Here is a 25,100-nt window from a genome sequence, read left to right as displayed (position 1 = left end):
CTGGCGGGGAGCCCTGGAGGCTCCAGGCGTCCCTACCCCACCGCGCGGAAGGTGAACCGCGCCGCGACCGCCCGCAGCGAGGGTGAGCTTCTGGGCACAAATGGAGGACCCAGATTTTTCAGTTTCCTCTGCGCTGTTGGAGGTGACTGATGGGAGTGACACGACAGAAATGTCCACGGGGTCACAGGTCTTCCAGGAGCCGCTTGTGCTCAGATTCCTCGACGTGCTCGACAAGCCGGAGGATACCGAGGAGGCCGAGTTGGCCAAGCAGTCCGAGGAGCCGGCGCTGTCCGAGGAGCCTGAGCAGTCTGAGGAGCCCGAGCAGTACGAAGAGCCTGAGCAGTCTGAGGAGTCCGAGCAGTCTGAGGAGCCCGAGCAGTCTGAGGAGCCCAGGGAGTCCGAGGCACAGGAGGAGTCTGAGGTACCTGGGGAATATGAGGTATCTGAGGAACCCGAAGAGCAAGGCGAGCAAGACGGGTCCGAAGAGTTGGAGGAGCTCAATAAGCCCCACAAGGCCCCTGAGTCCCACGAGGTCCACGAGCCCCACGAGACTCAGGAGCTCGGCGAAGCCGAACTGCTGCCCCGTGCAGTGACTATCTCCCCGTCCCTCGTGGTCAGGCCTCAGCCACCGGTTCTACTATCTTCCACGTTCGGTAGGTTTGAGGCCCCTCCCAGGCACTGAGCACCGCCCCATGTAGAACTGGGAATCCTGATGGTGAAAGGTTGCATCCAAGAGCTCGTTTTGTTGTAAAGAAAGATAACTCCTGTGTCATTTACCTGCTACTTTGCAGTCATTCTCTTTTGACCTAAGGTACAGTGATGGGAAACTGAGACCCTGGTAATGAAACAAACTGAATCTCTTTACTGGCTCCTGTCTCTAGCTGATGACCCCTAGTTGTCCTTGATGACCCTTTGTCACCTCCTTTTGAAACTCTTCATAATTCTACTCTACAGTTAGTCATTGCATCCCTTTGTGTTGCCACTTTGAACATCACCTCCATTACAATACTTATGCTTTTGTATTATATCATAATCTTTCTCTTCAAGGAAATGGAGGGCACATAGTCAGCACTCAATAAATATTAGCTGTCACATTGTTAAAGTTGTAGAAACAACACATTCACCGTACAAGTATTCAAAGAGTACATAAGTATGTAAGTGGTTATATGTGCAGTCCTTATAGAGTTCACAAAGTAATAGGGCTGGTGGAACTTGGGTGTAAGCTACATCACACTTGTTCATTTATGACCCTCACTTATGACCTTGTCCAAAACAATTCATCCACGTCGGGCCCCTAATGCCTTGACTGATCACTTTTTATCTCGTTCCCTCTGACTCCCGCTTTACTCAGCCTTGATTCTATGGTCTATCATTTCAGTTGCTCACTTAAAACATCTTCCATCACTCCATTGGCTCTTGGGCTGTCCACTATACTTCTCCTGGCAAAACTTCAACCCTGGTTAAACTTACCCATCTGTCTACTCCTGAGCAGCTGACTCTGGTTGTGCAAAATCACACAATATATTAATTGGTTTTATTTCAATTTCATGCCCACAAATCTCAGTTGTTCACTCAACACTGCCTAGCAAGCCCACTTTATTCCCCTAGTAAGTTAGTTTTCCCAATCTCTGAGATAATGGCTAAATACCTTTTCTACTGTCCTCCAACCTCTGCATTTTCCACCCTCATCCACCTGAAAACTTTATATGAGAAAATAGAAACAATCAGTCATGAACTCCCTTATGTTTGTACCACCAATCTATTCTTACCTGCATCTGTACACGTGCAATCTGCCTTTTTCATATTTCAGGGAAGAATTACGCCTCTTTTTATGAAAAGTAAAATCCTCTACTTGTTCTTTGGATTCCACTCCTGTCTCCTGAAGAACTTTGTTTCTACAGCACCAGTTTCTCCCTTTCTAATGAATCAGTGCCATGAGCTCTAGAATCTTCAATGTGGAAATAACCCTTGACTGCATGTCTTCTTCAGATATCTCCTCCCCCCACCTAAAATCAAAAACCAAACCCATTGCTGTCAAGTTGATTCCAACTCATAGCAACCCTGTAGGACAGAGTAGAACTGCCCCATAGAGTTTCCAAGGAGCGACTGGCAGATTCGAACTGCTGACCTTTTGGTTAGCAGCCAAGCTCATAACCACTGTGTCACCAGGGCTCCTCCACCCACAGTCACCACCATTTTCCTGTTCTCCTGCACTACATAACTTGTCATAAGAGTTGTCTATGTTCGCTGACTCCATTTCCTCACCTCTTATTCTCTCCTCAACTAACCCTGGTTAGGCTTCCTCCCCACCTTCCTTCCTTCCACCCGACTTCACTGAAACTGCTCTGCCTTACTGTCTTTCTGTACCTCCATCCTTGTCATCATGCATGGAGATTTCACTATCCTCATGGATGATCCACCTGGCTTTCTCAGTTCTTTGACCTCCTCACTTCGAATGATCTTGTCTTCTATCCCATATTCTGAATCCATTACCCTGGCCCTTTATAATATCGATTGCTGTACTATTTCCAGTATCATTGTCTTATGTCCTTCTGTCTCTCTTTACTCATCTTCTTGGCATGGACCACCAATGGAATCACTTCCTTGCAAATATCCTTAACCCACTTGCTTCTCTCTCTCTGTAATTTTTGCCTAATTAAGTCCAGCTCTTGCCTGCACTTGAAAAAACAGATAATGACAAGAAGAAAAGCAAACAACTATGCTGACTAATCTTTAAATTTATGACCTTCAACTTCAAGTGGGCTCTGAGTGCTGCTTTGCAATCATACTGTTTCCCCGGTCAATGCGTTCTCCAAATATCCCAGAAAACATGGTCATTGTTTTCGTTCCTCAAACCTCCTACATTCCTTCCTTCCCCCTCACTCTCATCTGATGGCTTTGATTTTTATTTCACTGAGAACAGAAGAAATCATAAAGATCTTCATATTTTAATCCCACTGAATCTACCAAGCTACCTATATCTATGCTTATATAATCTATCTTTTCTCCTGTTAATAATGAATGAACTGCCCTTGCTCCTAGTAAAGGCCATTCCCTCAGCCTGTATGTTGGATCCCAACCTATGTAACTTCTTCAAACTCTTTGATCCTAACATTAGCTCCTCTCTGTCCTGCATTATTGTATTCCCCCTCTCCCCTGTGTCGTTCCCATTAGGTTAACTTTTTCTTAAACAAATAAACAAACTCTCTCTCAACCCCACATAATCCTCCAGGTACCACTCCTATTTCTCTGCTCTTCTTTATAGAAAAATTCCTATAGTTGTCTATAAGTCGTTATCACTACTGCCTCTCTTCTCATTCTCTTGAGTTAAGCCTTCATCCCCTCCACTTAGCTAAAGTTGCTCTTATTGAGTTCACAATGACCTCTACCTTGCCACACTCCATGGTTATTTCTCAGTCCTTATCTTACTTATCGGACAATTTCACTTCCTCTTTGCTTGACTTCTGGGATACCACTACCTCCATTGTTATCCTACCTCATTGATTGTTCCTCACTCAGTTTCCTTTCCTGGATTCTTCTCTTCCCAGCCTCTAGGTTGAAGTGACTGATGGCTCAGTTCTCTCAGATTCTCATAGAACATTCCTTATTCCCTGAGTGATGTCATCAGTTCCATGGCTTTAACTATACGCTGGTCGTGGTGGTGGTGGTTAGTTGCCATCAAGTTGATTCCAACTCATGGCGACCACATGTGTGCAGAATAGAACTGTGCTCCCTAGAGTTTTCAAGGCTGTGATTTTTCAAAAGCAGATCATCAGGCCTGTTTTCCAAGGTGCCTCTGGGTGGGCTAATCTTTTGGCTAGTAGTCAAGCATTTAACTGTTTGAGCCATCCAGGCACTCCTTATATGCTGTAACTTCCCAAATTATCTCTATCCTCAACTTCTCCCTTGAACTCCAGAGTCTTAAAACCAATTGTGTACTTAACATCCGTATTTAAATATCAAGTAGGCATGTCAAATAGGGATGTCAAATTTAATGTGTCTGTAATTGAACTTTTAACTTGCACCCAAGCTTGCTCCTCCTCCATTGATCCCCATGTCAGTAAATGACACCACCATTCTTCCAGGTGTTCAGGTCAAAAACCCTGGAATCAGTTTTGACGCCTGTTTTTCTCTCAGACCTGCCTGCAAACCATTAGCAAATCCTAATTTCAAAATATATCTTGACTATGATGACCATTTCCCATTTCTTAACATCTAAATCTTCATCTTTGTAAGCCACTATCATCTCTTGCCTGGTCCACTGCAATAGCCTCCTCGTGGGCTGTTGCCTCCACTCTTGCACTCCTTCCCTGCTCCCTAGTTCATTGTTCATATAGTGGTCATAGGGATCCCTTAGAACATAAATGATGTGTTGCTGTCCTGCTCTCAACCCTCCAAAGGAAGTTCTCACTTCACTTAGTATAATCCAGAGTTCTTACCAGGCCTCCAAGGTCCCACATGATCTGCCCCCTGCCCGCCACCCCAACCTCATGTCCTACCACTCTCCGCTGCTCTCTGTTCTCCAGCCACATGGGCCTCCTTGCTCCCACCACAGGATCATTATACTTACTGTTTCCTCTGCCAGGGACATCCTCCCTCAAGTATTTGTCACCCCTCTTATAAAGGTGTCCCAGATTACTCTATCAAGAAGAACACTCTGTAGTTTGCTTATTTTATTTTTAAAGCACTTATCTAACTGACTGGATTATCTATCTATTTGTTTGCACTGATGTAAGCTCTCATGATAGGGAATTTTTCTTCTTCACTGTTTCATCCTCAGTGCTTGGATCAGTGCCTGGAATACATCAGGGCTTTCACAACAATAATTATTGTTGAATGAAGGATTTCTTCATTCAATCTCTATGTTACCAAATCCAGTGGTTCCTTCTCTATCCTTAGGATTATTAAGTAGTTTAAGTGAGCACAATAGCCAAAAGGTGAAAAGAGATGAAATGTCAATCAACAGATAAATGGATGAACAAAATGTGGTGTATATATATATATATGTATATATATATACAATGGGATATTACTGAGCCATGAAGAGAAATGAAGTTCTGATGCATGCCACAGCGTGGATGGACTTTGAAAACATTATGCTAAGCAAAATAAGTCAGTGGCAAAAGGACAAGTAGTGTATGATCTCACTTATATGAAATAAGCAAATATATAGAAACCAAAATTTAATAGTTATAGCAGGGGTGGTAGAGCCCTGGTGACAGAGTGGTTAAGAGCTCAGCTGCTAACCAAAAGGCCGGCAGTTCGAATCTAACAGCTGATCCTTGGAAACCCTATGGGGCAGTTCTACCCTGTCCTAAAGGGTCGCTATGTGATAGAAATAGACTCATCAGAAATGAGTTTGGGTTTTTATTTGGTTTAGCAGGTGTGGGGTGGGGGGAGGAAAAGGATAGAGAGAATGGTTGCACAACTTGAAGAATGTAATCAATGCCGCTGAATTATACATGTAAAACTTGTTGAATTGGTATATGTTTTGCTGTGTATATTTTCACCACCACAACATAAAAAATAATAATAAGGAAGTTTAAATGAGATAATAATGTATATAGCTCTTAGAACAGATTGTAGTATATGATAAGTGCTCAATAAATGCTAGCTATCATTATTAGTGAAGTCTCTGGGTGGTGCAGATGGTTAGCATGCAGTTGCTAACTTAAAGGCTGGGGGTTTGAGTCTACCCAGAGGTGCCTTGGAAGAAAGGCCTGGTGATCTACTTCTGAAAAATCAGCCACTGAAAACCCTATGGAGTACATGGATTGCCACGAGTCAGAATTGATTTGACAGCAACTGGTTAACTGGTTATTATTATTATTAAAAATGTTAGCATTATTATCTGACCTCTTGGGGGCGTTCAATGAAATTGACCATTCCTATCTTTTTTGAAACTTAATACCTCCTTCTCTTGGCCTCTGTGATATCTCCTGTGTGACTGTTGCTCCTTCTCAGTCTCATTTGCTGAGCCCTCTCTTACCTCTAAACTCTAAAGGGCTCTATCCTGAACCTTTTTCTCTTTATCCACGCTTTTTTCCCCTAGGTGGCTGTCTTAATCATCTAGTGCTGCTATAACAGAAATACCACAAGTGGATGGCTTTAACAAACAGAAATTTATTCCCTCACAGTCTAGTAGGCTAGAAGTCCATATTCAGGGAGTCAGCTCCAGAGGAAGACTTTCTCCCTCTGTTGGCTGTGGGGGAAGGTCCTTGTCATCAGCCTTCCCCTGGACTAGGAGCTTCTCAGCACACAGATCCCGGGTCCAAAGACGTACTGTTCTCCTGGCTCTTGACTCTTGGTGATATGAAGTCCCCAACTCTCTGCAGGCCACACTCCAGGGAAACTCCCTTTAAATTGGATCAGGATGTGACCTGAGCAAGAGTGCTACATTCCGCCCTAATCCTCTTTAACATAATCTAATCTTGCCTCATCGACGTCAGGCAGAGATTAGGATTTACAATACATAGGAGAATCACATCAGATGACAAAATGATAAACAATCATATAATACTGGGAATCATGACCTAGCCAAGTTGACAGACATTTTTGGGGGGCACAATTCAATCTATGACAGTGACTGTATCCATACTAATGACTTTCAATAGCATCTCTAGGCTGCTGCCTCTTAAATTTGTATCTTCCAACTCTCTCTCTTGAGTCCCATGTTCATATATTCAACTGCCTACTGAACATCTTCATTTGGATATATAATAGGCATCTCAAAGTTAATATAATTCTAAACAGAGGTCTTGATTTTCCTTCCAATCTTGTGCTTCCTCAGTCTTCCCCATCTCCGCAAATAGTGTCAAGTTGCCCAAGCCAAAAAAATCCTATTTCTCCCCGATTCCTCTTTCCTCACTCTCAAATCCAATGCATCCAATGAAAATAGTTTTATTTCCAGAACATTTCCTGAATTCATTCATGTCCACTGTTAATACCCTTGCCCAAATTATGGTCATTTCTCGCCTAGATTTCTACAAAAGCTTCCTTGCTTCTACTTTTGACTCCCTGCAGTCCCTTTGCTACAGCATCCGAAGTGGGTATCTAAAAACTGAATCAGATCACATGTTCCCGCACAATATAGTCCTTCCAGTAGCTTCCCATTGCTCTTAGAATAATCCAAAATGCCTTTCAGGGGTCTTCAAAGCTTCATGTGTTTTTGCCCATGCTCACCTCTCTGACCTCATCCCCTACCACTCTCTGCCTGCTTACTCTGCTCCAGCCACACTGGCTTCCTTTCTGTTCCTCTCTAAGGCCAATCCTACACTTATCCCTGCTTCAGAGTCTCCAATCATTGTTCCCTTTCCTTGGAAGGTGATCCTGTAGCCAGGATCTTCTCATGGCTAATTCCTATTATTCAGGTCTTAGCCTAAGTGCACCTTTTAAAGGGCCTCCTTCTCTGTCCATGCTGCCTAAAGTAGCCCCCCAGAAGTAGCTTGATAATTAGACTCTTCTCTAAAGAGTTTTCAGACTCTGCTTTAGAAAACACTACTTTAAAACTTCCCATCTTTTCCATGTTTTCTAGATTTTCCTTGTTAATCCGATAAGTTTTTACATTAAAAAAAGCTTAGTAAAGTTTAATAAGCACCAAGTATATTTGTATAATATTTATATAAAATAGTGAAAACACTAGGCAATATTGAATCAACAAATTGCCATGACTCTGCTCACTCAGTACTCTTTCATACAAACATTTATTGAGCATCTATTAAGCATTTATCTGTGTCCTATGGGGGTGCAGAAATGACTAAGACCTGGAAATCAGTTGTGTGCAAATTTTTAAAATTTATATTGTAGAATGGGTCCCATCATTCTAACATGTTACTAAATTATCATCACCATAATCATTACTGTCATTGTTAAGCTTTATTGAGCACCTACTCTGTTCAGGGTGTAAGCACTGAGCTGCAGATGAATAAGACATGGATCCTTGAAGGACTGTCAGTGTGGTTGGGGAGACTGAACACATCCATGACAATACAAGATAACATACAAAGTAAAGAGGACTGGACAGTTGTATAGGACAGTCACTTCATTTTTTCTGAGTTAAATGGCAATAGTAGGGCTCTGTTTTTAAAAAGGAGCCCTGATGGCACAGTGGTTAAGAGCTATGGCTGCTAACCAAAAGGTCGGCAGTTTGAATACACCAGGCGCTCCTTGGAAGCTCCATGGGGCAGTTCTACCCTGTCCTATAGGGTTACTATGAGTCGGAATCAACTCAACGGCAATAGTTTTGGGTTATTATTATTTTTAAAAAATATATACCTAACCCAGGAGGTGGAGCAAACGGTTAAGTGCTCAACTACTAACTGAAAGGTTGGTGGGTCAAATGTACCCAGAGGAACCTCAGAAGAAAGGCTCTGTGATCTGCTTCCAAAAGGTCATAGCCATGAAAACCCTCTGTAGCTTTTATACCTAACCCAGAGTATTTAGTCTGGATTTATAAAGGATTAGAGAAATGACTTAAAAGAAACTGGATCTCAGGCAAGTATGGCAGTATTAGGGAAAAATCACTAGTGAATTTTTTTTAAAATTTAAAATCTTTTTCAAATTCTTAAGACATTCACATGGTTCAAAAACCAAAACAATATAAAAAGACATATAAGGAAATATCATTCCCACCTTGTCCCCTTCCAGCCCTTCTCTCATCTTTTACAGGTAACCACTTTTATTAGTTTCTTGTGTTGTTGTTATTGTTAGGTGCCTTCGAGTTGGTTCCCACTCATAGTGACCCTATGTACAACAGAACAAAATACTGCCCAGTCCTGTGCCATCCTCACAGTCATTGTTATGCTTGAGCCCATTGTTGCGGCCACTGTGTCAGTCCATCTTGTTGAGGGTCTTCCTCTTTTTCGCTGACCCTCTGCTTTACCAAGCATGATGTCCTTCTCCAAGGACTGATCCCTCCTGATAATATGTCCAAAGTATGTGAAATGTAGTCTCTCCATCCTTGCCTCTAAGGAGCATTCTGGTTGTACTTTTTCCAAGACAGACTTGTTCGTTCTTTTGGCAGTCCGTGGTGTATTCAAAATTCTTCACCAATACCACAATTCAAAGGTGTCAGTTCTTCTGCAGTCTTCCTTATTCATCGTCCAGCTTTTGCATGCATTTAAGGTGATTGAAAACACCATGGCTTGGGTCAGGTGTACCTTAGTTTTCAAGGTGACGTCTTTGCTTTTGACCACTTTAAAGAGATCTTTTGCAGCTGATTTGACCAATGTAATGAGTCTTTTGATTTCTTAACTGCTGCTCCCATGAGTGTTGATTGTGTATCCAAGTAAAATGAAATCCTTGACAGCTTCAGTCTTTTCTCTGTTTATTATGATGTTGCTTATTGGTCCAGTTGTGAGGATTTTTGTTTCTTTATGTTGAGGTGTTATCCATACTGAAGGCTATGGTCTTTGATCTTCATCAGTAAGTGCTTCAAGTTCTCTTGTTCTGTTCGAATGACTGCCTCTTGATCTGTGTACAGGTTCCTCATGAGCACAGTTAAGTGTTCTGGAATTCTCATTCCTTGAAATGTTATCCATAATTTGTTATGATTCACACAGTCGAATGCCTTTGCATAGTCAATAAAACACAGGTAAACATCTTTTAGGTACTCTCTGTTTTCAGCCACGATCCATCTGACATCAGCAATGATATCCCTTGTTCCATGTCCTCTTCTGAATCTAGCTTGAATTTCTGGCAATTCCCTGTCGGTGTACTGCTGCAGCCATTTTTGAATTATCTTCAGCAAAATGTTACTTGCAAGTGATATAAATGATATTGTTTGATAATTTCTGCATTCCGTTGAATCACTTTTCTTTGGAATGGGCACAAATACGGATCTCTTCCAGTCAGTTGACCAGGTAGCTGTCTTCCAAATTTCTTGGTGTAGATGAGTGAGCACTTCCAGTGCTGCATCTATTTGTTGAAACATCTCAGTTGGTATTCCATTAATTCCTGGAGCCTTGTTTTTCGCCAATGCCTTCAGTGCGGCTTAGACTTCTTCCTTTAGTACCATCAGTTCCTGATCATATGCTACCTCTTGAAATGGTTGAACATCGACCAATTCTTTTTGGCATAGTGACTCAGTGTATTCCTTCCATCTTCTTTTGATAGTTCCTGCGTAGTTTAATATTTTCCCCATAGAATCCCTCACTATTGCAACTCGAGGCTTGAATTTTTTTCTTCAGTTCTTTCAGCTTGACAAATGCCAATCCTGTTCTTCTCTTTTGGTTTTCTACCTCCAGGTCTTTGCACATGTCATTATAATACTTTACTTTGTCTTCTCGAGCCGCCCTTTGAAATCATCTGTTCAGCTCTTTTCATCAGTTTTTCCTTTCGACTTCATCTGTGGAAAGAGACCATGGAAAAGCTTAATATCATCATTCAGAACAAGGCCGAGGGCCTGCTGTGGAACAGACCATCAACTGCTCATATGCAAGTTCAAGTTGAAACTGAAGAAAGTTAGAACAAGTCCACGAGAGCCAAAGTATGACCTTGAGCACATCCTCCCTGAATTTAGAGACCATATCAAGAATAGATTTGATGCATTGAACACTAATGACTGAAGACCAGATGTCTGTGGAATGACATTAAGGACATCATACGTGAAGAAAACAAGAGGTCATTAAAAAGACAGGAAAGAAAGAAAAGACCACTATGGGTGTCAGAATAGACTCTGAAACTTGCTCTTGAACATCTTCATGTAAATACAAGAAAATACTATACAAATGTGTTTGTATGTTTTCCCCTTTTCTTACTGAAAGGGTAGCATGCTTTATACTATTCTTCACTGTTTTTTTTTTTCACTCAACAATATATCTTTTCATATTTTCCTCATTCTTTTTTAAAACAGATACATCATGTTCAATTGCATAGATGTGCCACTAATAATTTAACCACTGCTTGGTTATTTCCAGGATGTTGCTATTGCAAACAGTGTTATAATGGATAGACCTGTACATATGTCATTTAGTACATATGCAGGTATATCTGTAGAATAAATTCCCAGATGTGGGATTGCTGGAGAGCAAAACTGTTTGTAATTTTGATTTAGCAAGATTGCCCTTCATAGGAGTTCCATTCTGTACTCCCACCAGCAGAAGTCTCTGTTTCTCCATAACCTCATCAGTGTAATGTGTGGTCAAACTTTTGGCTTTTTGTGAACCTGATCAATGGGAAATTGTATGTTAATTGCTTTTTAAAAAAAATATTTTATTGTGTTTAAGGTGAAAATTCACACAGCAAATTAGGTTCCCATTTAACAATTTCTACACAGATTATTCAGTGATGTTGGTTACATTTTTCACAATGTAGCATCATTCTCATTCATTCCATTCTGGTCATACCATTTCTAGTACTCTAGTTTCCCTGCCCCCTTACCTTCTCATCTTTGGCCTCATATAGATGATTTTTTAAAGGAGCTCTTTACTCATGGATGATATTCTTTATTTTATAAGTGAATCTGTTATTTTACTAAAAGGTGACCTCAAGGGATAATTTTGGTTTAAGCTTTAAAGAGTGTCTCAGGGTGATGGTCTAAAGAAGCCCTGTGGTCTCAACCAGTGCAGTAATTCTGGACTTTTTAAGAATTTGAGATCTGTTCCACCTTTCTTCTCCCATTGTAACAGGATCCGTCTGTTGTGGTCCTGATTAGAATGGTCGATAGTGGTAGCTGGGCACCATCTAGTTCTTCTGGTATCAAGGTGGATGAGCCCGTGGTTCATAGAATACTTCCTTCTCTGAGTCTTTGGTTTCCTTCTTTCTCTTTGGTTTTGGATGAGAAGAGACCAATAGATATATCTTAGATGACCACTCGAAAGCTTTTAAGACTCCAGACACTACTCAGCACTTTACGAACTATATTATTCCAATTAACTGAGCTGTCTCACGAGACTATGGTCCTAAGCCTTCACACCCAGACAACCAATCTCTTGAGGTGTTTGGTTATGTCTAAGAAGTATCAGTAACTGTGTTCCTTATGTGGTTTATTATATATATATATATATATATATATATATGGATATATGTGCATGCACACTGTGTTAGGCTGGGTTCTCTAGAGAAGCAAAACCACTAAAGCATTTAAATAACTATATAGAAAGATTTATATAAAGGAAATGGCTCACGTGATTGTAGAGGCTGAAACGTCCCAAGTCCGTGGGTCAGGCTGGAGGTTTCTCCTGATTCATGTAGCCACAGGGGCTGGTGAACCCAAGATTAGCAGGTCAGACAGTAGGGCTCTTGCTCACAGGCCGTGAAGACCGAAGAATCCCAAGATCAGCAGGCAAGATGGCAGGTAAGCTGCTAGCTCAAGTCTCAAGAACCAGAGGTCAGATGAACAGGAGCCAGCTGCAGGATCCAGAGCAAGCAAAAGCCCACGAGCCTTGTCAGAAACCCCACTTATACTTGATGTGGGCTACACCCCCAAGAAAACTCCCTTTCAACTGATTGGCTACTCACAGCAGATCCCATTATAAAGGTGATCACATTATATCAAATTTTGTCATGGAAGTGATCACATCATCATACGACTGCCAGACTACATCATAACTGCCAAACCACTGAGAATCATGTCCCAGCCAAGTTGACAAACATTCTTAACAATCACATACACACATACCTGTGTGTGCATATGCCTGTAGACTCTGTGTACACATATGTACCCACATATTCATACCCATACACATATATGCCTATATACATATTTGTGTAACCACACGCATATTTTTTCATGTTGTTGCAAAATTATATTTGTCATATCCTTTACCAAAGGCATTCTTTTCTCTTGTGCTCTTCTTAGTGACATCATTTACCTTGGTTAAGCTGTATGCATTTCACCCACATTTGACTCTAACTTTACCATCACCAAAAATAACAAGTGTCTACTATCTTGAGAGTGCTTCCTCTTCTCTTCCTCCCCCCATCCCTGGTAACCACCAATAAGTGTTGGTCTCTCTCTATATATCTATTCTTGTCTTCTTATAAAAGTTCGATAATACAATATTTGTACTTTTGTGACTGACTTATTTCACTCAGCATAATGTCCTCCAGATTCATCCATATTGTTATGTTTTGAAGCCTCATCATTATTCTTTATGGCTGTGTAGTATTCCATTGTATGTATGTACCACATTTTGTTTATCCCTTCCTCCCTTGATGAGCACTTAGGTTGCTTCCATCTTTTTGCCGTTGTGAATAATGGTGCAATGAACATAGGTGTGCGTACGTCTGTCTGTGTCTCCTTTATTAGATCCTTAGGGTATATACCTAGGAGTGGGATTGATGGATCATTAAGGTATTTCTATTTCTAGCTTTTTGAGGAATCACCATATAAGTGAGATCATATAATATTTGTTCTTTTAATATATATCTTTTTGATACATGTTTTCATGTCATTTGCCTATTTTTATTTTGCCTTGATAGGCTTTTCCTTATTCATAGGGAGATTAGCCCTTTGGGTGGGAGATGAGTTACAAATATTTTTTTCAGTTTGTTGGCGGTCTCTTTGTCTTGGCTGTGTTTGTTTTTGTTTTTGCTGTGAAATGATTATTTACAGTATAATAATCATTTCTTTTGTGACTTTTGTATTGAATCATAATTAGAAAGGCCTTGTTCACTTCAAGGTTTCTTTCATAGTGTTTTGTTTTTCTTTTTTAACATTTAAATCTCTGACTCATTTGGTGCTTATTCTGGTGTATATAGTGTGAATTATAAATCCAGCTTTACATTTTCTCAAATGACTGCCCTATTGCCCATGCCATCTTCATACAGAAGAAATCAGGTTAAAATGAAACAATCCAGTGAAAATCAGATTTGAAATTAGAGAAAAAAGTCACGAAAGTACGGGCTGGTGGGGTTGGAAAGAGGTGCAGTCTACCTGTTTGACTTAATAGTTAGCTTGGGGATATACTACTTTTGAGCAGTAGTTTGGCTAGAGTCCCAGGATTTTTTCATTCTGTTTTGTTTTGTTTTTAACCATATGGAAGACCTTGCCCTCTACCTGCCTCGGCCTTCCCACCTCAAGCCAATTCCTCCCCTGTATTCTCTCCTCTCTTGTCCAAATGACCCTGAGCTAAGGCAGTGGGGAGCACAGGCTATGGAGCTGCACCTGGGAGCAGAGCAAGGAAGAACAAACAGTGGCAACAGATCATATAGCTTATTATATGTCATATCAGAACGTCCTAATGTTCATTTACATGGTTATACTCAAATAGAACTGGATTGCTTTAAGACCAGTCTTCAAAACAGTTAAAAAAAAGAAAAAAACCTGTTGCCATTGAGTTGATTCTAACTCACAGAGACCCAATAGGACAGAGTAGAACTGCCCCATAGGGTTTCCAAGCGCATCTGGTAGATTTGAACTGCCGACCTTCTGGTCAGCAGCTGCCCTCTTAACCACTGCGCCACCAGAGTGCCTTCAAAACAATAGTGCACCTAAAAAATAAATAAATAAAAAGCACAAATTTGGCTTCAAAAAGCCTTGAAAATGTAGGCCTTTTTGAAGTATCTTAAACCTTCCAACACAGAGCAAAACCTGCTAAAGTGTTCCTGAGGCTTTTTTCTCCCCAAGTCCCTCTCATGCTGACAGTCACTGTCCCCAAATGCCGTTCCTATTTCTCTCAAGCTCCAGCTTGCCTTTTTATTACCCTCTCCCTCCGTCGTTCCAGATTGTTCTACTGAGAAGTGTTCCCTGCCTTTGCAGGTGGGTTGTACCCCATTCTGTACAACCAAGGGACTAGAGACTGAGCAGCTCAAACACGGACTGTTTAGAAGGCAAAGGAGAGGGCAAGTTGGAGAATTGTTATACTTTAATATTTCATCCCCCATTGTGTTTCAAAATGATTTATTTCTATATGCAATGAGTCCCAGTGTATGAGTGCCTCAATCACCATCAGGGAGGAATAGCTTTTTAATCACACTTTCTTCCAGCAGATGGCAGCCTTCCCCATTAGATGACTCCAGCACAAACCAGGTCATCCCATTTGTTAGCTGGAGAAGACAATACTAGCTGCACGGTTTGTGTGCTACAGAATAAAATACAAACATTTAAGGGGACTGACTAATACAACCATAATGTTCTGATTATCTCTTGGAGAGAGAGGCTTTTAATCATCTTGCTGAAAATCCTTCAGTGGCTCCTTCCCATTGCTCTTAGAATAAAAGCAAAACTCCCTCAGGGCACATAGTGATCTGGCCCCACTACAAATCCTGCTGCCCTCTCCCTTACTCACTTCTCTATAACCACTCTGACCAACCTATGTCTGGCATGTTTCCATTTCAAGGCCTTTGTGCTTGCTCTTTCCTCTGTTTAAAATGCTCTGCCTCTCATTTCCCCTTCTTCCCCAGATCGTCACATATCTGAGAATCCTTGTATGGCACAAACAGTTAAGCACTCCACTACTAGCCCGAAGTTTGGCATTTCAAACCCATCCAGAGGCACCTCAGAAGACAGGCCTGGTGATCTGCTTCCAAAAGGTCACACAGCCTTGAAAACCATATGGAGCACAGTTCTACTCTGACACACGTGGGGTCTCCATGAGTCAGAATCGACTCGACTGGCAACTAACGACAACAACTTGTGCTGTTACAATTCAATTGTAATTTCCTTGAAAGGCTCTTACCTCACTCACCGCTCTACCTTCTTTCTGCCTTACCAGCCACATCACACTGATTTGTTTTCTTATTTACTTGCTTATTGTCTATCCTTCCACCTGAAAGATAAACTGTATAAAGCACTTATACAAATTCATTGCTGTCGAGTCAATTCCAACTCACAGTGATCCTATAAGACAGAGTGGAACTGCCCCATAGAGTTTACAAGGAGCAGCTGGTGGATTTGAACTGCTGACCTTTTGGTTAGCAACGTGAGCTCTTAACCACTGCACCATCAGAGCTCCAAGGGCAGGATGAGGAACTTTAACTGTTTTGTCCCTGTCTGCTTGCAATGAACCGATGAATTCAGCATGAAAGTCATTCGTATGACATTCCTGAAACTTTTCTAGATTCACTGGACAAGTTTTTGAGTTCACAGTAGCTTATGTTCACTGAGTGTTCTAAACATATAACATTATCTCGTTTAATCTTTAAAATAATCCTTTGAAGTAAGGAGTATTCATGTCCCCATTTCATAGATGAGGAAACTGAGACATAGAGATGTTAAATGACTTGTCAAAGATTATACACACAGTAACAGAGCTAAGATCTAAACCCAGGCAGTCAGATCCCAGACCCAACTTATCCTTGGCACCACACTATTCTACCTCTCTCTACGTGAAAAAGCCATGGGCTAGGTGCTGTGCAGTGACACAGAGAGGTGAAGGTGAGATAATGAATATAAAGTGCTTAGAGCAGTGCTTGGCACTTATTAATAAATATTGTAGTATTTAGTAAATAGTAGTTAGTATTCCTATTACAGTTAGGGAAATAAGACATTTATTTAACTATGTACACTATGTGCTATGAGGGGTACAAAATAAAAGTATACAGTCTTTCCTCAAGGAGTTTACAAGTATAACAAAAATATAGACATAAATGTAACATATCTATAAACAGAGTCCGCCAGAAAAACAAAGATGTCACCTTGAAGACTAAGGTGCGCCTGACCGTAGCCATGGTGTTTTCAATCACTTCATATGCATGTGAAAGCTAGATGATGAATAAGGAAGACTGAAGAAAAATTGACGCCTTTGAATTGTGGTGTTGGAGAAGAATATTGAATATACCAGGACTGTGAAAAGCACAAACAAATCTATCTTGGAAGAAATACAACCAGAATGCTCCTCAGAAGCAAGGATGGTGAGATTATGTCTCTCATACTTTGGACATGTTATCAGGAGGGATCAGTCCCTGGAGAAGGACATCATGCTTGGTAAAGTACAGGGTCAGCGAAAAAGAGGAAGACCTTCAACAAGATGGATTGACACAGTGGCTGCAACAATGGGCTTAAGCATAACAATGATGGTGAGGATAGTGCAGGAACAGGCAGTGTTTCGTTCTGTTGTACATAGGACTGCTATGAGTCAGAACCAACTCAACAGCACCTAACAACAACAACTACAACACCAGAAAGATGTTTACCTTTGTTTTATCGACTATGACTACAGAAAGGCATTTGGCAGTGTGGATCCCAACAGAACTATATTAAAATGCTCTGCCTCTTGTTTCCCCTTCTTGCCCAGATTGTCACGTATCTGAGAGTCCCTGTATGGCACAAACAGTTAAGCGCTCCACTACTAGCCCAAAGTTTGGCATTTCAAACCCATCCAGAGGCACCTCAGAAGACAGGCCTGGTGATCTGCTTCCAAAAGGTCACAGCCTTGAAAACCATATGGAGCACAGTTCTACTCTGACACATATAGTGCTGGAAGATGAGCCTCCTGGGTTGTAAGGCACTCAAAATACACAGTGGCCACAACAATCATGAAGATGGTGCTGGACTGGGCAACATTTGATTCTGTTGTGCAGGGGGTTGTCATGAGTTGGAGCCTACTCCATGGCAACTCACAATACCCCCTAAATATTTAAATTTCACCAATTGTCTCAAAATGTATTTTTTATAGTTAGTTTGTTTGAATTAGGACACGAAAAAGGGCTACACACTGCATGGGAGTTCTGTCTCTTTAGTCTCTTTTATTCCTTATTGCCACCCCTTTTCCTCTTTCCCTTTTAAAAATGTCATTTATTAGAAACATTGGGTAAAATGTCCCATACTCTGAATTTGGCTCATTACTTCTTTGTGATGCCTCTAACTTGTTCCTCTAGCTCTCCCATTTCTTGTAAACCATAGTTATAGATCCAGAAGCTTGCTAGATGCCAGGATAAATTATTTTAAGCAAGAACTTTCCATAGGTGATGCCATGTATTTCCTATTACATCATTCTTTGAGGCACATGATGTCTGACGTCCCGCTTATAGAGATTCTAAGATTGTTGAGTGGGTTCAGGTGAGATCTGCCCAATCCCTCCGTTTTAAAATTCCCCATCACCCTTTCACCTAATGGTTTTAGCAATCAGTCTTGTTCATTGCCTAGATTGCATTATTTTATTAGGGGCAAGATAGGGCCCCTCTGAACCTGTGTTTGATGCTGTCACTGGAAATTATACCTCAGGCCATAAGGACCCGTTCAAGCAATGTAACAGGGCTCTTTTTTTTTTTTTTAATTTTTAATTTAGCTCATCTTGTAGGTGTACTTTTATCTTCACAACACAATCACTATATTCTTTAGTGTACATTGTGTTTCTGTTTTGCTTTTTAAAACGACTTTTAAAGCTTGTTTAGAGCAACACTCAACAGTTCTGGTGATAAGGTCATGTCCCCAAGAATAATTACTAAATGTGTGTTGGATTTTTTAAACACTGATTATTATAGGAGGAGCTCTTTCATTACATCATTCTAGTATTTATTTACGTTGTTTCAGTCTAATGTGTATTCCTCGATGAGTTCTTTGTTGGGAAAATAGTTGAGAAATTACCTGATGAGATGAGCAGCCTTGTAAGAACTTTCACAGAAAGTTACCTCTTCCAGGGGATAGTAACACTCCGTCATTTATGGTGCCTTACTGGAAATTTTCTTATTTTTCTTAATTTAACTTGGTTGCAAGACATAGATATTAAGAGTAAGGGTTAAAGAAGGGGAAAAAGAAAGGAAATAAGGTTCTGTTTATTTTTCCATTATTAAGGCTTATAATTTCTTTTATACCTTTTTATAACACCAGTGAGACCTCACAAGAGAAATTTGTTTCAGATTCAATACTAGGAAAAATTTGTGTTTTTTTTTTTTTTTGCTTTCGATGCTGGAATGCTCAGATACAACTGTACTGGACTTCTTCCAGCTTATCTTTCGTCTCCCTTTCCCTCCACTATTTTTCTACCTCCTTCCTTGAATTTTTTGTCTTAAAACGGATATATTATATTGTAGTATATGTATTCTGTAAGCAACCTCAAATTATTTTAGGAATGAGTGAAAGATATAAATATATAAACAAAGAAATCAATGAGAATATAATGTGAGTACATGTTCAGAATCAGGTTTATATTTCACTAATATTAGTTTTCGTAGTTGGGACCAAACACTTCCTTAACAATTGCTTAAATGATTTTTATTCTGTATAAACAGTATCTTAATTCTGGAATTTAAAAAAATTAATAGCAGCTCCTATGTGTTGTGCATCTGTTATGGTTTCAGGCACTATGTAAAGTACTTTACATGTATTATCTTGTTTAACTTTCACACAGCAAACTTTTGAGGTAAGAACCCATTTTATAGATGAGAAAACTGAGGTACAGAGAGCTTAAGTAAACTTACCCAATATCAGAGTTTGGAGCCAGGATTTGGTCCCAGGCAGTTTGATTCCAGAGCCAGTGGTCTTAACCGTTAAACAATATTGTAGTAGTCTCCAAATTTGTCGGTTTCAAAAAATACTGATGCCTGTGCCCCACCTCCAGAGATTGTGATTTATTTGGTCTGGGATGTAGCCTGGGACTTGGAGTTTTTAGAAGATCTTTGGGTGATTCTAATACGCAGCTGAGTTTGGGAACCACTGCTATACTGCTTTGCTTGGGACATTAGCTAGCAACTGCCACCTGAGAGCTGTTCGTACCAACTGGTGATATAACATCCAAAGTATGTTTTCTAAAATAAAAAGTGAAAGCTCTACCTATGGGAGAAATTATAGCATGAAAGGGCAATAGGAAATAGCATTGTTAATATGATAAGCATTTATAAACAGTCTTTTAGGATTGATTCAGTATTATTCTAACTCTCTCACCTGTGTATATAAAGCTGAAAACCAAGCTTGGTAATACATGGCAAGTCCATAGAGCAAATGCAGCTTATATGGGTGATAGTAAGACTGGGCACAAGGGCCATTTCCCTAGACTACTCTCCCTTTTTCCTTAGTTCTGAGTCAGTTTAGTCTGAAAAACTAGAATAATAACTGCATTCTAAATATTCTACCTACTTTTTTTATAGGCTTTGTCTTAAGCTAGGTTCTCTAGAGAAGCAAAACCAGTAAAGTGTGTGTGTGTGTGTATATATATATATGTATATATATATATATAGATTTATATCAAGGAAATGGCTTACGCAGTTGTAGGCATTGGAGTGTCCCAAATCAGGATAGAGGCTTCTCCTAATTCACATAGCCACAGGGGCTGGCGAATCCAAGATCAGCAGGTTGGAGAGCAGGACTCTTGCTCATAGGCTGTGAAGATGGATGAATCCCAAGATCGGCAGGTAAGCTATTAGCTCAAGTCCCAAGAACGGGAGGTTGGACGAACAGGAGACAGCTGCAGGATCCAGAGCAGGCAAAAACGAGAACATCCACTTATATTCAGATGCAGGCCACACGCCCAAGGAAACTCGCTTTCAGCTGGTTGGCTACTCACAGCAGATCCCATCATAGGGATGGTCACGTATAAACACTGAGAATCATGGCTCAGCCAAGTTGACACACAGTCTTAACTGTTACAGGCTTCTAGCCTGTCTCCTACTAGGCTGTAAATTCCTTGAGAAGAGAGACCATATATCTTACTCATTTTTGTTCTCTCAATACCCAGCACCATGCTTGCATATAGTAGGAACCCCATTAATAGTTGATTTCTGTGATTCCTAAAGTGCTCTACTGAATCTGTTAATATACTGAAGTTGTAATGAATAATTCTAACTACAATTTATTGAATACCTACAATATGCAAGGTTATTAATATGTACAATAACATATATTTATATATAAAGATTTATATATAATTTATATGTGTAACAATAATAATTGGTATATATACATACTAATTGCCGTTGAGTCATCTCTGACTTATGGTGAACCCATGTGTACAAACCAGAACTGTGCTACACAGGGTTTTCTTTATTTTAAATTTTATTGTTGTACTTTAAGTGAATGTTTGCAACTCAAGTTAGTCTCTCATACAAAAATTTATACATACATTGTTATGTGACTCTAATTGCTGTCCCTATACTGTGACGGCACACTCCTCCTTTCCACCCCTGATTTCCAGTGTCCATTCAACCAGCTGCTGACCCTCTCTGCCTTCTCATCTCACCTCCGAACAGGAGCTGCCCATTTAGTCTCGTGTAGATCCCAAAAGAAAGTCACCAAGACATATTATAATCAATCTTGCCGAAACCAAAGATAAAGAGAAAATTTTAAGAGCAGCTAGGGATAAATGAAAAGTCATCTACAAAGGAGAGTCAATAAGAATAAGCTCGGACTACTCAGCAGAAACCATTCAGGCAAGAAAGCAATGGGATGACATATATAAAGCCTTGGAGGAAAAAAACTGCCAGCCAAGAATTATATATCCAGCAAAACTGTCTCTCAAATGTGATGGCGAAATTAGGGCATTTCCAGATAAACACAAGTTTAGGGAATTTGCAAAAACCAAACCAAAATTACAAGAAATACTAAAGGGAGTCCTCTGGTTAGAAAATCAGTAACATCAGATAACAACCCAAGACTAGAACACAGGACAGAGCAACCAGATATCAACCCAGATAGGGAAGTCACGAAAGTAAATAAAAGCTAAAACACTGAAAATAGGGAAACAGATGTCAATATGTAAAAGATGACAACATTGAAACAAAAAAGAGGGACTTAAAAAATGTAGACATAGATTTTTCATATGGAGCAGAAGTCAAGGTGATATAAAGAAAGAAAACACTGGTATAAACTTAGAAAAATAGGGGTAAATATCAAGGTAACCATTTAGTCTCATGTGTCTACTTGAGCTAAGTATCATTTTATGTCCCATAGTCCAGTCTAATTTTTGTCTGAAGAGTTGGCCTTGGGAATGGTTTTAGTTCTGGGTTGACAGAGAGTCTGGGGGCCATGCTTTCTGGGGTTCCTCCAGTCTCAGACCATCAAGTCTGGTCTTTTTACTGGAATTTGAGTTCTGCACCCCACTTTTCTCCTGCTCCATCAGGGACTCTCTGTTGTGTTTCCTGTCAGGGTGGTCGTTGGTGGTAGCCAGGCAACATACATAGGGTTTTCAATGGCTGATTTTTTGGAAATAGAACATCAGGCCTTTCTTCCAAAGTGCCTCTGGGTACACTCAAACTTACAAACTTACAACCTTTTGGTTAGTAACAAGGGCATTAACCATTTGTACCACCCAGGGAATGAATATATATATATAGTGATTATATATATAGTGATGAGACGTATATAACATGATACGTATATGTCTCACTAATTTATACAGAGATCCACATGCTATCCTCCTATCTGTCAGTTTGTCATGCTGTGGTGGCTTCTGTGTTGCGTGATCCTGGAAGCTATGCCACGAGTATTTCAAATACCAGCAGGGTCACCCATGGTGGACAGGTTTCAGTAGAGCTTCTTAAGACAGATTAGGAAGAACAACCTGGCAATATCCTTCTAAAAAAACTGGTCAGTGAAAACTTTATGGATAGCAGTGGAACATTGTCTGATATGGTGCTGGAAGATGAACTCCTCAGGTTGGAAGTCACTCAAAATAAGACTGGAGAAGAGCTGTCTCCTCAAAGTAGAGTCAACCTTAGTGACGTGGATAAAGTAAAGCTTTCGGGATGTTCATTTGCTGAGGTGGCGTGACTCAAAATGAGAAGAAACAGCTGCAAACAGCTGGAATGTAAGAAGTATGAATCTAAGAAAATTGAAAGTTGTCAAAAATGGAATAGAATGCTTGAAGATCAATATTCTAGGCATTAGTGAACTGAAATGGACTGGTATTGGCCATTTTGAACTGAACGTTCATATGGTCTACTATGCTGAGAATGACAAATTGGAGAGGAACGGCATCACTTTCATTGTCAAAAAGAACATTTCAAGATCTATCCTGAAGTACATATCCATATGCCTACAAGGAAGACCAGTTAATACAATTATTATTCAAGTTTATGTACCAACCACTAATGCAAAAGATGAAGAAATTGAAGATTTTTACCAACTTCTGCAGTCTGAAATTGATCAAACATGCAATCAAGATGCATCGTTAATTACTGGTGATTGGAACACAAAAGTTGGAAACAAAGAAAGATCAGTAGTTGGAAAATACGGCCTTGGTAATAGAAATGATGCAGGAGATTGCATGATAGAGTTTTGCAAGACCAATGACCATTTATTGGAAATATCTTTTTTCAACTACATAAACAGTGACTCTACACGTGGACCTCACGAGATGGAATACACAAGAAGCAAATCGACTACATCTGTGGGAAGAGACGATGGAGAAGCTCAATGTCATCAGTCAGAAAAAGGCCAGAGGGCAACTGTGGAACAGACCGTCAATTGACCGTATGCAAGTACAGGTTGAAGGTGAAGAAAATTCAGTCAAGTCCATGAGAGCCGGAGTACAACCTTGAGTATATTCCACTGAATTTAGAAACCATCTCAAGAATAGATCTGATGCACTGAACACTAATGACTGAAGACCAGATGAGTTGTGGAAGGACATCATACATGAACAAAGCAAAAGGTCATTAAAAAGTCAGGAAAGAAAGAAAAGGCAAAAATGGATGTCAGAAGGTACTCTGAAACTTGCTCTTGAACACAGAGTAGCTAAAGACAATGTTAGAAATGACGAAGTAAAGGAACTGGACAGAAAATTTCTGTTCGAGAAGACAAAGTAAAGTATTATAATGAAATGTGCAAAGACCTGGAGTTAGAAGAACAAAATGGAAGAACCACTCAGCATTTCTCAAGCTGAAATGAACTGAAGAAAATATTCAAGCTTCAAGTTGCAATATTGAAGGATTCTGTGGACAAAAAATTGAATGAAGGAGGAAGCATGAAAAGAAGATGGAAGGAATACACAGTCACTGTACCAAAAAGAATTGGTCAACCAGCCTCACCAGACTGAGTCCAGCACAACTAGATGGTGCCTGGCTACCACTGACTACTCTGACAGGGATCAAAATACAGGGTCCCGGACAGAGATGGAAAAAAATGTGGAACAAAATTCTAACGCAGAAAAAAAAAAAAAGACCAGACTTACTGGTTTGACACAAACTGGAGAAACACTGAGAGTATGGCCTCCGGACACTCTTTCAACTCAGTACTAAAGTCAATCCTGAAGTTTGTCCTTCAGCCAAAGATTAGACAGGCCCATAAAACAAAACAAGACTAACTGGGCACACCAACTCAGGGGCAAGGACAAGAAGACAGGAGGGGACAGGAAAACTGGTAGTGGGGAACCCAAGGTCAAGAAGGGGAGAATATTGACATGTTGTGGGGTTGGCAACCAATGTCACAAAACAATATGTGCATTAATTGCTTAATGAGAAACTAATTTTCTCTGTAAACCTTCATCTATAGCACAGTAAAAAAAAAAAAAAAAGAAGCTTAGGACATAATACTAACAAACTATAAACACTGTCTCTTTTATGTTACAAGAGCTGTAATTTGTTGAAGCCCTCGTTTATTAATACACTCTCGCTTATGAATGGGTTTCTCGGTGAAGGAATAAGATTTTTTTTTTAAAAGAACTTTTGCGTCTGATTATACAAGTAATACATATTTATTTCAATGATGTAGGCAAAAAATTAAAACACATACAGAAGAAAAAAATCATCTAAGGAAAAAAAAGAATTGGTCAACGTTCAACCGTTCCAGGAGGTAGCATATGATCAAGAACCAAAGGTACTGAAGGAAAAAGTCCAAGCTGCGCTAAAGGCATTAGCAAAAAACAAGACTCCAGGAATTGACAGAATACCAACTGAAATGTTTCAACAAATAGATTCAGTGCTGGAGTTGCTCATTTGTCTATGCCAAGAAATTTGGGAGACAGCTAACAGCTACCTGGCCAATCAGCTGGAAGAGATCCATATTTGTGCCCATTCCAAGAAGGTGATCTAACAGAATGGGGAAATTATTGAACAATATAATTAATATCACAGGCAAGTAAAATTTTTTAAAAACTAGAAATAGAAGTACCATATGATCCAGCTATCCCGCTCCTTGGAATTTATCCTAGAGAAATAAGAGCTGTCACACGAATAGATGTATGCACACCCATGTTCACTGCAGCATTGTTCACAATAGCAAAAAGATGGAAACAACCTCAGTGCCCATCAATGGACGAATGGATAAACAAATTATGGTATATCCA

The 25,100-nt window shown here is 40.1% G+C and overlaps 1 protein-coding gene across 1 annotated transcript in view; it reads left to right on the top strand.

Annotated features, from left to right (window-relative positions):
* The first annotated feature begins 100 nt into the window (after positions 1 to 100).
* The window catches only part of SPMAP2L (sperm microtubule associated protein 2 like), an 88,251-nt gene continuing 63,251 nt past the window's right edge, over positions 101 to 25,100 (top strand). Inside the window, exons 1-3 of the mRNA XM_023737305.1 lie at positions 101 to 439; positions 497 to 631; positions 18,933 to 18,957. Of these exons, the coding sequence (XP_023593073.1) occupies positions 101 to 439; positions 497 to 631; positions 18,933 to 18,957 (499 nt within the window). The remainder of the gene's footprint in view (positions 440 to 496; positions 632 to 18,932; positions 18,958 to 25,100) is intronic.

This window comes from Trichechus manatus, unplaced genomic scaffold, assembly GCF_000243295.1.
Source record: "Trichechus manatus latirostris isolate Lorelei unplaced genomic scaffold, TriManLat1.0 scaffold00101, whole genome shotgun sequence".
Classification (NCBI taxonomy): Eukaryota; Metazoa; Chordata; class Mammalia; order Sirenia; family Trichechidae; genus Trichechus; species Trichechus manatus.
Note: the sequence above shows the minus strand (reverse complement) of the source record. Positions and strands in the feature narration are given on the sequence as shown.